Source organism: Aquarana catesbeiana, linkage group LG02 (genome assembly GCF_042186555.1).
Source record: "Aquarana catesbeiana isolate 2022-GZ linkage group LG02, ASM4218655v1, whole genome shotgun sequence".
Lineage (NCBI taxonomy): Eukaryota > Metazoa > Chordata > Amphibia > Anura > Ranidae > Aquarana > Aquarana catesbeiana.
Genome location: NC_133325.1, coordinates 60,665,973 through 60,681,591, shown reverse-complemented (window position 1 = coordinate 60,681,591; position 15,619 = coordinate 60,665,973). Strand labels below are relative to the sequence as shown.

The following is a 15,619-nucleotide window of genomic DNA, read 5'->3' as shown; positions in this document are numbered from 1 at the left end:
GGGTTTCAGGCAGTTTGAAACCCAGACACATGAGTCCAAACCCGAAACTGTCCGGGTGAATCCTGGACAGGTGGCAATCCTAGTGGCCTGACAGGGGTCCAGGCTGAGACTGTTATTCACTATCATACAGCAGGTATTGACTTCATGTGCGGCTGCCGGGACAAGTATTCACTCTCTGATACAGATCAGCCCCATGCTGACGCCTCTCACAAACTTACAACATTGCCGCCTGTTCACTAGGAGAAGAGACTGAGAAAATGCTTCCTCCTGCCTGCAGTAGACGGACGACACCATCTCAGCCTAGGCAAAGCCCCTGACTAGAGTGCTGCTCAAAAATGGAATCATGAACACTATGGATAAAAATGTCCCCTCTTACTCCTTAGCGTGACTTCCGGAATACCCGGGGCCGATATTGTAGGATATGTTGAGTCCTCCTTTCCAGGTGTTATTTGGGGCCGGAGTTCCTCCCAGGTTCCTGTAAAACATCCAGAAAATACAAGTTCACATTTTAGCATCAAGTAAAGGTGCCAAAAGCTGCCCAGGTATACAGTATTCGTGTGGCAGCTCCTGCTGTGCATCGAAAAAAAAAAGTGATACGCAGTGGGTAACTTTTCAGAGGCAGGCGATATGTTACCTCCTCACCATCTATTTGGACCCTAAAAAAAGCAGATCTGCTGGAACCGTATGCATTGCACTTGGTTGCAGGGCGGAAAAAAAAAATGTTGCTTGTACTTTGTTATTGTTATATAAAGTACTTAAAGTGGAGTTCCACCCACTTTTACAACTCTTCAGCATCCCTCACTAAACTGTGCACTGTAAACGAATTGGATATTTTAATTTTTTTTTTCTCAGCACTTACTGTATATCTGCTGTATTCATTTTTCACTTCCTCCTCCCTGGCCGCGGCCCATCGCATCATTTCCTGTTTGCAATGCCTTCTGGGAAGGGGCGGCAACTTCCTCTGACACTGCCGTTGCTATGGAAACCTGACCTGAAACCTATTACACCGCTTGTGCTGCACTGAGCATGTGCGAGATCTGCAAGGATGAGATCCAGGAAGAAATACAGTCTGGCTTGAGATGCCCACACTTAAGATGGCCACGGCCTGCTGTAAGTTTATAAAATAACAAACTACTGCTATAAACTAACAAAACAGACCTTAGTTTACAGACTAACTTTACTAGAATACATTAAGCTTGTGTATTATAGGGGTATTTTTATTTAAAAACTATAATTTCGGCCGGAACACCACTTTAAAATGTCTAATTTAATCTTATGCGAGGATCAGACCTCATGATCTACAGCTGGCATCTACTCCTATAAATGTGATTCACACCAGTGCGGCTTTGAAATCGTGCTACTTCTTTGCGATTTCAAAGCCGCCGAACAGTGAGATTTCATGTGCGGCTCGCTAACGTCTGTGAGATTTCATTTACACAGATGTCAATGCAGCAAGTCGCGCATGAAATTGCACAGAAATAGTGAAGAAACCTTTTTTCAAAGTCACAGCGACGCCGATTACTGGAAATAGGGTGCGACTTGTCATGCGATTTTGCATGAGAAGTCACACTGGTGTGAACCAAGGCTTATTGTCCATTGCAGCAGCCTATTGTGGTCATTGAGAACATTTGTGAAAGAATATATAACTGGAGTAAGTAGTGTTTTTATGAAGGTCATGCTCATCCTTACTTTAGCAGCATCTCAGCATCGCTGTACCCTATAGGGTGGACTGGGATTTTAGGAAGTCCTACACCATCCTTCACAGCAGATCTGTAGGCGTACTCTGTTGAAGAAAATAAAAACTCAAGAGATGTGACAAATTACCACTTCATTCTAAACTGGAAACTTTAATATACTGTGTATGTTATATATATATATATATATATATATATATATATATATATATATATATATATATATATATATATATATATATATATATATATATATATATATATATATATTTTTATATTTATATTATCTGGTGCCAACATACCAGCATACTACCACACGTATGGTGCCATGGATAGGGAAATTACGATAAGTATTTGATACAATTTAGATACTACTTCTCTTGCTTCCCTCTCCCATGTTGGCCTTCTCTGGACTCGCTCCCCCAGACAAAGTGGACAGAAGAGAGGTGAAGTGGGAATCCTTCTAGCCCCATGCAGCACCTATCAGGTACTTCACCCACCTCCCTCTTTTCGAGACACATTGCATTCGTCTATTCTCGCCTATTTCTCCAAGACCCCTTTCACACTGGGGCGCTTTGCAGGCACTACAGCGCTAAAAATAGCGCCCGCAAAGCGCCGCTCCTCACACTCAAGTGTGAAAACCCCGACGGCTTTCACCCTGGAGCGGTGCGCTGGCAGGACGCTAAAAAAAGTCCTGCTGGCGGCATCTTTGGAGCGGTGAAGGAGCGTTGTGTATACCGCTCCTTCACCGCTCTTGCCCATTGAAATGAATGGGGCAGCGCGGCTATACTGCCGGCAAAGCGCTGCTGCGGCAGCGCTTTGCGGTGGTTTCAACCCTTTCTCGCCCGCTAGCAGGGGGTAAAACTGCCCCGCTAGCGGCCGAATACCGCCGCTAAAACGATGGTTTAGCGCCGTTTTACTGCCGGTGCCCGCACCGCCCCAGTGTGAAAGGGGCCTAAGAATTGCTGTCATCTACCGGCTCCCTTGACCAGTATCAACCTTCCTTGATGACTTCTCTGCCTGGCTACCCTACGTTCTCTCTTCTGAAACCCCCACAATTATTCTCTGTGACTTCAACATCCCTGTTAACATTAACACTACTATTACTTCTAAACTTCTCAGTCTAAACTCATCTCAAACTAGATATCGTTTTACTGTTTGACAATTAGAGCCCTTTCACACTGGGGAGGGGGCGGCGTCGGCGGTAAAACACCGCTATTATTAGCGAGAAAGGGAAAGGGTTATATAGGGTTAAATACCACCGCAAAGCGCCTCTGCAGAAGCGCTTTGCCGGCGGTATAGCCGCGCCGTCCCATTGATTTCAATGGCCAGGAGTGGTAAAGGAGCGGTATACACTCCGTTACTTCACCACTTCACCGCTCCGAAGATGCTGCTAGCAGGACTTTTTTTACCGTCCTGCCAGCGCATCGCTCCAGTGTGAAAGCCCTCGGGGCTTTCACACTGGAGACAAAGCAGCGACACTTTTGGGTCGGTTTGCAGGCGCTATTATTAGCGCAATAGCGCCTGCAAACTGCCCCAGTGTGAAAGGGCTCTTAGGGATGAGCCGAACACCCCCCAGTTCGGTTTGCAGCAGAACATGCGAACAGGCAAAAAATTTGTTCGAACACCGTTAAAGTCTATGGGTCCATGAAAAATCAAAAGTGCTCATTTTAAAGGCTTATATGCAAGTTATTGTCTTAAAAAGTGTTTGGGGACCCGGGTCCTGCCCCAGGGGACATGGATCAATGCAAAAAAAAGTTTTTGGGAGCAGTGATTTTAATAATGCTTAAAGTGAAACAATAAAAGTGTAATATTCCTTTGAATTTCGTACCTGGGGGGATGTCTATAGTATGCCTGTAAAGTGGCGCATGTTTCCTGTTTTTAGAACAGTCCGAGAGCAAAATGACATTTCTAAAGGAAAAAAAGTAATTTAAAACTACTCGCGGCTACTACTGCGGTCCCAGCAATACACATAAAAGTTAATTGATAAAAACAGCATGGGATTCCCCCCCCAGGGGAACCTCGAACCAATATTAAAAAAAAAAAAAAAAGGGGGGTCCCCCCAAATTCCATACCAGGCCCTTCAGGTCTGGTATGGATATTAAGGGGAACCCCGTGCCAAAATTTTAAAAAAAAAAAAAAGGCGTGGGGGTCCCCCTCAAAATCCATACCAGACTGAAAGGTATGGATTTTAAGGGGAACCCTGCGCCAAAATTAAAAAAAAAAAAAAAAGGAGGGGAACAAATAACCACCAGGGTCTCCAGAACCAGGAAGCATCCTGTATGTCCCCACACCCCGACTCATGTGCTAATTGTGGCTGCTTCCTGGTTCTGGAGACCCTGGTGGTTGTTTGTTCCCCTCTTTCCTTGGGGGGGAGGTCTTGCTGTCTGGTACCTAGAGCGCAAGTGAGCTTAGACATATTTTTAACACACATCAAATGCATTTTGTGTAGTAATTTGTTTTTACTTTTATTTATTTTGTAAGTTGTTTCGTACATTACACTGTTATTAAAACTTTTTTTCTATATAGAAATATTCAAGCTCCTGAAGAAGCGACGGATATAGTGGTGAAACATGTCGAGCAGAACTGTTTTTAAATGAATGGAGAAGTGGAACCCAAACGAAGAAGGATATCCTCGTGTGGATGCATCTTTAGTATTCTAAAACGATATCTAGATTGTACATTAGAGGAACCACTAGTAGTCCAACTTTTATGTTTGACGTTATATATGTACTGCAATATCGTGATATATATATATATATATATATATATATATATTAATACATACATTTTGCTAAAAAAATTATTTACATGTCTTTAACCACTTGCTGCCCACCATATAGCAATATGACGTCGGCAAAGTAGTTTCAATATCCTGACCGGGTGTCATGTGACGTCCAGCAGGATATCAAGCCACTGCGCGCCACTGCGCGCCCCCGGGGGCGCGCTTTGCAGCGATCGTTGTTGCGGGGTGTCAGTCCAACACACCGCAACACTGATCTAGGTAAAGAGTCTCTGACGGAGACTCTTTACCACGTGATTAGCCGCGTCCAATCACGGTTGATCACGATGTAAACAGGAAGAGCCGGTGGTCGGCTTTTCCTCACTCGCTTCTGACAGATGCGAGTAGAAGAGAGCCAGTCGGTTGCTCCTCTGACAAGGGGGGTCTGTGCTGATCGATTACCAGCGCAGCACCCATGAGGATGCCCACGCTGGACCACCAGGGATGCCCACCACCAGGTATGCCACCCTAGACCACCAGGGATGCCAATCAGTGTCCACAATGGATGCCAATGAGTGCCCACAATGGGCATCACTGATTGGCAGGCATTATTGTTTGGCACTGATTGACATCCATCCGTACCATCAATAAGTGTACATCCGTGCTGCCTATCAGTGCCCATCCGTGCTGCCTATCAGTGCCCATCCAAGCCACCTATCAGTGCCCATCCGTGCCACTTATCAGTGCCCATCCATGCCGCCTATCAGTGCCCATCCATGCCGCCTATCAGTGCCCATCCATGCCGCCTATTAGTGCCCATACGTGCTGCCTATCAGTGCCTATACGTGCCGCCTATCAGTGCCCATCCGTGCCACCTATGTGTACTATCAGTGCTGTATATCAATGCCACCTATCAGTGCCGCCTATCAGTGCTCCATCAGTGCCGCATATTAGTGCCCATCATCAGTGCCAGCTCATCAGTGCCCATCAGTGCCCATCAGTGCCGCCTTATCAGTGCCCATCAGTGAAGGAGAAAACTTACTTATTTACAAAGTTTTGTAACAGAAACAAAAAAAAAAACATTTTTTTTTTCAAAATTTTTGGTCTTTTTTTTATTTGTTTACCAAAAAATAAAAATCCCACAGGTGATATAAATACCACCAAAAGAAAGCTCTATTTGTGGGAAAAAAAAATGATAAAAATTCTGTTTGGGTACAGTGATGGATGACCGCGCAATTGTCATTTAAAGTGCGACAGTACTGAAATCTGAAAATTGGTCTGGGCAGGAAGGTGTATAAGTGTCCGGTATTGAAGTGGTTAAAGTCCATCTGTTCAAACATTGCAAATCCTATACACTTTATGGGACGTGGCACATTTATGTCATTCTAGGTGCCCTTTTGCCACCTCTAGGCACCAACAAATCAAATTTTCATAACTGAAGCTTGACCAACACAACTGAATAATATTACAGGCGGTCCCCGGGGTTACAAACATCCGACTTACAAACGACTCCTACTTACAAACGGAAGGAGACAACAGGAAGTGAGGGGAAATCTACCCCTAGGAAGGGAAATTCTCTCCTGTAAGAGTTAATATGGGAAAAAGAAGTCTCCACTGATGATTTATCACCAAGGCTTATTTCTACAACAACCCAACATTTTCAAAATCCAATTCTCATTGGGACAGAAAGTGAGATGAAATCTTCTGAACAGGAGCACAGACAGCAAAACAAACCTTACAGGGGTGATAACCCTTCCCTATGTTATCCAAAAAATGTAAAAATTGTTTTTTTGGCTGGAGCTACACTTAAAAATGTACCTGTTCCGACTTACAAACAGATTCAACTTAAGAACAAACCTAAAGTCCCTGTCTTGTTTGTAACCCGGGGACCCCCTGTATATACACACTGCCGTATACCACTGACCCCGTCACATACCGAGACTCCACAGGGGACAGGCTGTATGCAGTTTTAGTTCATTTTGGCATTTTACTACTAGGTGCTGATTAGCTCTAATGACAACCACCAGTTTCTAAAACGACATCTCCCATGTACTGATAGAAAATGTAGATGCAGCTAAGAAGATGACTGGATGTACCTTTAGCAGGATAACCTGGAGTTAGAGGGTCCCCGGCCCCATTCAGGTTCAGCACATTCCCTCGCTGGGCTCCACCGCCAGGCAAGTTCCAGCCGTCCGGATAGGGAGGAACACCAGGAGCGCAGTAATCGGCCGGGTCCGAGTACAAGATAATTCCAATGGCTCCTGCATCTTCTGCATTTTTAACCTTGAACAGCATTGTTACACTTTCATGTCAGAATCAAATAGAAATATATTCATTGTTTTAAATGAAAGCATTATAAAAACAGTAATACCTTGGTTTGCAAGCATAATACGTTCCAGAAGAATGCCTGTAATCCAATGCACTTGTATATCAAAGTGAGTTTCACTATAGGAAATAATGGAGACTCACATAATCCATTCCACAGCCACTGCTTGTCTATGCAGTACCGCATGTGGCCAGAGGTGCGGGGGCGACGGAGACCCTCAGTAACACTCGGAGACGTTCGGAAACACTCGGAGACACTTGGTGACGCTCAGAAATGCTTGGAGACCACTCAGAGACGCTTGGAGACCACTCAGAGATGCTCAGAGACACTCGGGAACACTCGGAGACCACTCTGAGAGGCTCGGAGACCACTCTGATGCCGCGTACACACGGTCGGACTTTTCGTCTACAAAAGTACAACGGACGCCGACGGACTAAAGCTGGCTGGTAATCCAATCGTGTGTGGGCTTCTCCGGACTTTCAGCAGACTTTTTCAGCCTCAAATCCGACGGACTTTAGATTTGAAACATGCTTCAAATCTTTACGTCGTAACTACGACGGACCCCGAAATCCGCTCGTCTGTGTGCTAGTCCGACGGACAAAAACCCATGCTAGGGCAGCTATTGGCTACTGGCTATGAACTTCCTTATTTTAGTCCGGTGTACGTCATCACGTACGAATCCGTCGGACTTTTGTGTGGTCGTGTGTAGGCAAGTCCGTTCGTTAGAAAGTCTGCTGCAAGTCCGCCGAAAGTCCGCCGGAAGTCTGTCGGACAGGCTGTCGGACTTTTGTAGACGAAAAGTCCGACCGTGTGTACGTGGCATGAGAGGCTTGGAGACCACTCTGAGATGCTCGGAGACACTCAGGAACACTCAGACACTCTGAGACCACTCAGAGGCGCTTGACCACTCGGAGATGCTCGGAAACACTTGGGAACACTCAGAGATGCTCGGAGACACTCAGGAACTCTCAGAGACCACTCGGACATGCACGGAGACACTCGGGAACACTCGGAGACCACTCAGAGGCGCTCGGAGACACTCAGGGACACTCGGAGACCACTCGGAGACGCTCGGGAACCAATCGTCTCCGGGCGTCAATGGCACCCCCACACCTCGGGCCAAAGGCGGTACTGCACACCCTAACGGCTTGAATCTTGCTCGTCTGGCGAGTCTGGCAAAGAGAGTCCGGATTTTAAAAAAATATAGCTCGTATAATAGTTTGAAACGCTCGTAAACCGCGTTACTCTCAATCTAAAGTCCCACTGTATTTTAAAATGGTATAGCAGTGTTGTGTTTACCTTAAAGGGTTAGTTTCACTTTTACGTATATTTATACCAAATACTTCCCTACGCAATACAGTGTCCTCAATACATTAACATGCAGTGCTCTGCTCGGTAAAAACATAAAAACAGTTCAAGTCTATAACTTGATTGGCGCACTAAAAACCATGCACTCCATGTGCAGCTGGGATCACATCTCAGCAGTTAAAATATATAAAGAGTGATCTCGCGCAGTGATAAGTAAAAAACACTCTAATGCACGAAGTGCAATCAATATAAAACTGAGTAAAGTGCAGTAAAAAGTGCATAAACATAAGTGACCGACAACTCCCTCAACAGTGAGTTCAATTACTATATACCAAATGGATGGTATCAAATGTCCATAAAGATGACTGTGTGCAATCAAAAAAAGAAATAAAATATTAATAACAAATAAATGTCCATAAATGGTGAACAAGTCCTGATAGGATAGGATAATGATATTGGAAAAAAGATGGATGAGGAATAATGGATGAATAAGGATATAATATGGGGATGGGATCTCCAGTCCCTACCAATGAGTAACGTCCTATATTGCAGTGGAGAAGGACTAAAATGAATTCATAACCAAATGTAGAAATCTGGGTCATGTCCATAAAAAGTGGTGCCACAAATAGTCTCTTCAAGTACCGGTCTGACAAGACTCTCAGCAGTTGTCAGATGGGAGGCAGAATATGAGTTTTGGCTCCTTCTAGTGGCTAATCTGAGAAATAATGTATACATATATATACACACATAGTAAAAAAAAAAAAAATAGCATTTAAAAATTGGAAAGTAGCACCAAAAATGTCTTTATTCCCCCTTATTTACTCGGACACTTGTTACATTATCCTTCCTTCTCTATGCTGCTGATGGCAGGATGTACCGAGTATTGGATGTGCAGCCCCAGAAACGTCCAAATGCTTTGCTTCCTTTGCGCCAAGAAGAGCAGACTACACATGCGTGGGTAGGGAACGAAGCTGCGGGTGCTTGTTAGTTTTCATGGCCGCGCATCCAGTGCTTGGTACATCCCGCCATCTGCAGGATGGAGAGGGAAGGACAATGTAATGAGCATCTGAAAAAGTATGCATTCTTTTACAAAACAAGAGCACTGAATGTTACAGCGGTATTAAACCCAAATCAAACATTATATTGCAGCTCACCAATTCTTAGATGTGGTGGCTGCATTCGTTTTCTTTTTTTTTTTTAGGCTTTCTTTCTTCTATTTTCATCTGGTGATCCTGCCAGTAAGTCTGTTGTTTTTCAAAAGAACAAGCTCTCTTGCAAATGTATCAAGTTATAGGGATGAGATAAACCATTAAACCATGGGTGCTCAACCTGCGCCCATCCAGCTGTTGCAGAACTAAAAGTCCCATCATGCCTGAGCCTTTGAGAGTCATGCTTGTAACTGTCAGTTTTGCAATGCCTCACGGGCCACAGGTTTAGCACCCATGCATTAAACACTAATGCCCCGTACACACGGTCGGATTTTCTGACGGAAAATGTGTGATAGGACCTTGTTGTCGGAAATTCCGACCGTGTGTAGGCTCCATCACACATTTTCCATCGGATTTTCCGACACACAAAGTTTGAGAGCAGGCTGTAAAATTTTCCGACAACAAAATCCGTTGTCGGAAATTCCGATTGTGTGTACACAAATCCGACGGACAAAGTGCCACGCATGCTCAGAATAAATAAAGAGATGAAAGCTATTGGCCACTACCCCGTTTATAGTCCCGATGTACATGTTGTACGTCACCGCGTTCAGAACGATCGGATTTTCTGACAACTTTGTGTGACTGTGTGTATGCAAGACAAGTTTGAGCCAATATCCTAGGATTTTGTTGTCGGAATGTCCAAACAAAGTCCGACCGTGTGTACGGGGCATAAGAGGGGTGCTTACAATAATCAACTTTTATTTGTTTATGCAAAACCTTTATCCCAAAAGAGAAAAAAACAACGGCTTGCAGTAATTGCTTATAAAGTGTTAGCTGGAGTTTGGCTTCAATTTGTTAGTGTATCTAAGATCTGCTAGTATATCTAACACTCCCCTCTGTCGAGACTGATAATGCTGCTGTTTGCTGTGCCCCCTGTGCTCCTTCATCCAGTGTGGGGGCACTCTAATACAAGAGGTGTGTTAACTGGCCAGATCACCAGGTGAAAACTGAGGGGAAAAAAAGCCTTAGAAAAAAGAAACAATTGCAGCCACCGCATCTAATGATTGGTAAGATGCAATATATACATTTTTTGGGTTTAATACCCCTTTATTGTATTGAGGACACTGTGAGGCTCAGGGAAGTTTTTGGCAAATGTAAGTAAAGATGAATTAATCTTTAAAGAGGAACTGCAGTCTGCTCACATAATTTGTAATAAAAACATCTTTGCCATTCTGAAGCTTCCCTCCAACCACTTTACATATTCATTTCTATATACTGTGATTCTGTACTTGTCAAATATGCTGCAGAAATTTCCCTCCACTCAGTCTGGCTGCATCCATTTTAACTGTGGGCAGCTGAAGCTGCTGCCTGTTCACTTCCTGGATTAACACAGACACACAGAGGCACACCTCCAGCTCTGCAACTCTCATTGGCCCTCTTATGACTCATCCCTCCTCCCTTCCTGGCAAACTCTCAGGAGAGAGAGAGAGAGAGAGAGAGAGAGAGAGAGAGAGAGAGAGAGAGAGAGAGAGAGAGAGAGAGAGAGAGAGAGAGAGAGAGAGAGAGAGAGCGCTGTGCATGATGTCATAAGCCTAGGCTAATGACCAGACAAGAAACAGGAAGTGGGCTGTATAAGGTATTTACTGGCAGAAAAAAAATGTTTTACTGTCCAAAGATAAAGCGACAACAAGGGCAAAAGAAGATTTAATAGATGGAAAGTTGAAAAAATGACCGACAGTCCACTTTAAGGCTGGGGTCACACTGGAGAACAAGGCGGCTCACAGGAGGAGGAGGAGTCCGGTGTGTCTCCAATCACCGTTTCAAGTCCAATTTCAGCCGGAATTTTGGGAAACAGACCAAAAGGCGCACAGGACTCCTGCAATTCGCACCGGAGCTGCTGCGGAGATATGTGAACCGGCTCCATACATGGCTCCGAACTGTCCCTGATTTCGAGGGACTGTCCCTGATTTGGAGCAATGTCCCTCTGTCCCTCTTTCCCCCTCATTTGTCCCTCATTTTGGTCTGATCTATAGAGTTGTATAAAAAATGTACTTTTTATCTTTCAAAAAGTGTTTCCCCAGTGCTAAACCTTTCATCTGATTTCTAAATTGCTGCATTTTTACATTTTAAAAGCCAATATAAAGAAATAGTAGTGGTAAAAAAAAGCACTTGTGGATTTATTAAACCTTTTTTTTTTTGGTTGATTCTCCTTTAAGGGGGTGTGGCAGGGGGGCGTGTCCTATGCCTACATATGTTTGCTAGTAGGTGTCCCTTATTCCCATCATAAAATGTTGGGAGGTATGTCCATAGAGAGCCAATCACAATCTACTGCTATGTGAATTGGATGCGGGGGAACCCACATCAAATTCGCAAGTGTGAACCCGGCCTAAAGTTTTTTGTTGCTACTTTCAGATTTTTTTTTTTTTCAAATGCTAGGGCAATATTTGTTAGTGTAATAGGTAAAGCCTTTTGCAGATTAACCACTAGAAGGAGCCAAAACGCACCCTGACAAATGCGGATGTGATATCAGCCACACATGGGGTGCATGGTTGTTAGTGAGTCAGACGTGTAATGTGAGAAAGAGCAGTAAGACCCCCTTTCACACTGAGGCGGTTTTCAGGCGTTTTAGAGCTAGACATATCGCCTGTAAAGCGCCTGAAAACTGCCTCCCATTTGACTTTTCACACTGGGGCGGTGCGCTTGCGGGGCGTTTCGAAAAGTCCAGCAAGCAGCATCTTTTTGGTTCAAAAACACGCGTGTTGCGGCGCTTCCGAAGTGCTTTTCAGGCGCTTTGGAAGCGCTAGTCATTTATTTCGAAGGGCAGGGCGTTTTGGGAACGCTGTACAGCGCTCCCAAAACGCCCTGCCCATTGAAATAAATGACTAGCGCTTCCAAAGCGCCTGAAAAACGCTTAGGAAATGCCGCAACACAGGTGTTTTTGAACCCCTTCTTTGGGGTTCAAAGCGCCCCGTGAGCGGCCGAAAGAGCGCCGCTTAAACAGCGCTAAAGCGCAGAGAAAACAAGCTTTAGCGCTAACGCAGCCACAGCTCCAGTGTGAAAGAGGTCTAAAAGTAGAATTAATGTTTTTCACTGCAAAGCAGAATGAAGATAAGGAAGACAGGCAAATATAGAAATGCCAATATACTGTATATATGTCATTACAAGCTGTAAAATCACACAGAAGGATTAGTTGCTGTTCTTGTTCACATGCCTAAGAACAAATCAAAGAGACTAGACATGTGCGTTGCCGAAAAATGTGTTTGTTTTCCGTTTCATTCCTTTTTTTTTTTTTTTTTTTTTTTAGTTTTTCGGGTCATTCGTTATGATCACAATTCGTAAATTCAAAAATTCGTAACTAAAGAAAATCCGAAAATTCCAAAGAATAACATTAACTATTAAATTATAGGTGTTGGAATTTTCATTCAAATTTGGCTGTTAGTGAATGTAACGAATACAAATTTATCCAAAGTTACTAATTATCCGAAATAACGAATGCTGCATCTAAACAAATGGAACGGAACTAATTAATAATAAATAATAATAATAATAAAACATTTTTATCATTATTATTGTTATTTATTATTATTAATTCGTTACATTCCATTCATTTAGATACGGCATTCGTTATTTTGGATAATTCGTAACTTCGGATAAATTCGTATTCGTTACATTCACTAACAGCCAAATTTGAAAGGAAATTCCAATACCTATAAATTAATAATTAGTAATTGTTAAGTTATTATTAGTTAGTTATTATTTCAGATTTTAAAATTTTTGGGTTTTCAGATTTTCGAACTTGTGATTTTTCGAATATTCTGAAAAATTCGTTAGACGGGTCTTGGTTAATTCGGATAAATCCGAATTAACGAACTTGTCGAAATTCGTTAAAAAACAAATTCAGAACTTAATGAATTGCACATGTCTAAAAAAAAAGACTATATACTGCATATTATCCTAATGCCGCGTACGCATGATCGGAATTTCCGTCGGAAAAACCTTGGATGGCTTTTCCGACGGGATTCCGCTCAAGCTTGCCTTGCATACACACGGTCACACAAAAGTTCTCTGAACTTCCGACCGTCAAGAACGCGGTGACGTACAACACGACGACGAGCGGGGAAAATGAAGTTCAATGCTTCCGAGCATGCGTCAAATTGTTCCCGAGCAGGTGTAGGAATTTTGCAAGTCGGAATTGCTACAGACGATCGGAATTTCTGATAGGAACTTTTTCAGTCTGAAAAATAGAGAACCTGCTCTCAATCTTTTGCTGGCGGAAATTCCGCCAGCAAAAGTCCGATGGAGCATACACACGGTCGGAATTTCCGACCAATAGCTCACATCGGACTTTTGCTGGCGGAATTTCCGATCGTGTGTACGGGGCATTAGAGGTGTTCTAAAACTGCCCCAGCTTACTCCTAGAGGGGTACCATGTACAAAGATTCTTCACAGTCCTAAAGGAGGCATAACTAACCCTGGAAGGTCTACAAGTGGTTTGCATAACTTCCAAAGAGGAGTACTATCCAGCACCATCAATACATAAAGATCTAATTGGGGGGGGAATTTACAAAGTACGTCCTTGCCAAACACACCCTTGTGGAATCTGTTTCCAGCATAGGCACTGAAATCCCAAGCAAGGTTACGAGCCCTGCCTCCATACCATAAGGGGAAGGTGTTCTGTAGTCCCAAGTGTTGATCTGGGCAGAGCCGACAACGCTGCTTGGGATTTTAGTGCAGCAGAGGCAGACTGCACTGGAAAGTTAGGAGCTCAGTGGATTTCTGGCAGGATCGTCAGGTATTTTTCTGTATTTGCAGTGTTTTTTAAAAAGTGAAAACATAAGGGAATGTGCATGTGTTGCACAAATATATTTCACTTTTAATTTTTTTGTCCAGACATACACTTTAAGGCCATAAGCACACTGAACTAAGGATGCGCCGGTACCAAGCATTTGCGCTAGTATCGGTATTTGCCCAAATGCTGCCGATACCGAAACTGATACTTTGCAGTGCAATTTCGCTTCAATATAAAATGATTGGGCGCAAGCGGCACTGCGATTTGAACAGGAATGTCATGCAATTCCCCCACCGCTCCTGTGTGTGTGTATATATATATATATATATATATATATATATATATATATATATATATATATATATATATATATATATATATATATATATATATATATATATATAGAAAGGGATTAAAGCACCTTCTAGTGGGCAGTTTAAAAAATGTTGGAACTCACAGTACATATCTGGCCACATGCAAAATAATCTACATAGGTGTCCTGGTCCGCCGATGATAGCAAATCTGGGCCGCTGGAGGTGCTCACAGGGCTGGAGGAGACAAAGAGGCGGTCCGCCCGCAAGCTGACATCATTTCCGCCCCATATCTAAGGGGTCCCAGAGCTTGATCACAGCCTGAAGAAGGAGCACACATACTCCGAGCGCGCGCCTGCTGGCCCTGTGCCCCACATCCAGTGACGTAACAGGCGACGGGGAGACGACTGCCAGCTTAACTCGGAGCCTTGGAAGCCCCTGCAGCTAGCGAGACAGCAGCAGCACCCCACATCACCGGCTATCTGGATCAGGACGACACAGCGAGCCCCCCGCCTCTTGTGACTAGGCATTTTAACCCTTACCCTGCGAGTTCATTCTTATTTAAATTTTTTATCTTAATAAATTCATCATTAATCATTTTAATATACTGCACTCAGATGAGCGCCGCTGTTCTCCACATTATATGTCCCAGAACTTCTCGTACTCACTGATAAAAAAAAAAGTACACTGAACGTAAAAAATTCTGCTTTTTGGAGCATCTGGCGATTCTTTTTTCTGCCTCTAAAGGCCCCTCCATGTTAGCCTGTGTGTCCATGCACACTTAGGCGTTTTAGGGGCAGGAAAAATCCCACTACCAGTGCGTCCAAGAAAAACAATTAACGCGTGTAAACGTTGCGTTAGCGCTAAAGCGTGTCGAGCACTTGAGCAGTAATTTATTTCAATGGCCAGAACAAATTATTATTCCAGCCAATGAAATGAATTAACACTGAAACGCTTGACGCGCCTAAACGCGAAGATTTTTTTTTTCTGACAAAACGCTGCTACCAGGAGGAATAGGCATTCAGGAGAGCTGGGAAAACGCCATGCGTGCAAGCGGCCTGATACATAATGACTTGAGCTACTCACCTTATTTCCTCGAAAGATTCTTCCATATCTGGCAATAGCAATCTTTCCTCGAACACTGATGTTTAACACTCTTTGTAGATAGTGAAAGTCTTCTATTCGGCCATAATTGACATAAACAGGTTCTCCCTGTGGAGATAAAAAAAAAAAAGACCCTTCTGAGATTGGTGTGATTGGCTGGAATGACTGTAGGACCCATCGTCTGTCCTGACTCTGCAAGGCCTTATAGTATAACTAA

At 43.7% G+C, this 15,619-nt stretch overlaps 1 protein-coding gene across 1 annotated transcript in view; it reads right to left on the bottom strand.

Moving 5' to 3' along the window:
• Window positions 1–15,619, bottom strand: part of LOC141126910 (putative N-acetylated-alpha-linked acidic dipeptidase) — a 127,837-nt gene that overhangs the window by 60,418 nt on the left and 51,800 nt on the right. Inside the window, exons 5-8 of the mRNA XM_073612968.1 lie at window positions 15,385–15,510; window positions 6,513–6,699; window positions 1,690–1,783; window positions 377–475 (exon numbers count right to left, since the gene is read on the bottom strand). Coding sequence (XP_073469069.1) covers window positions 377–475; window positions 1,690–1,783; window positions 6,513–6,699; window positions 15,385–15,510 — 506 coding nt within the window. The remainder of the gene's footprint in view (window positions 1–376; window positions 476–1,689; window positions 1,784–6,512; window positions 6,700–15,384; window positions 15,511–15,619) is intronic.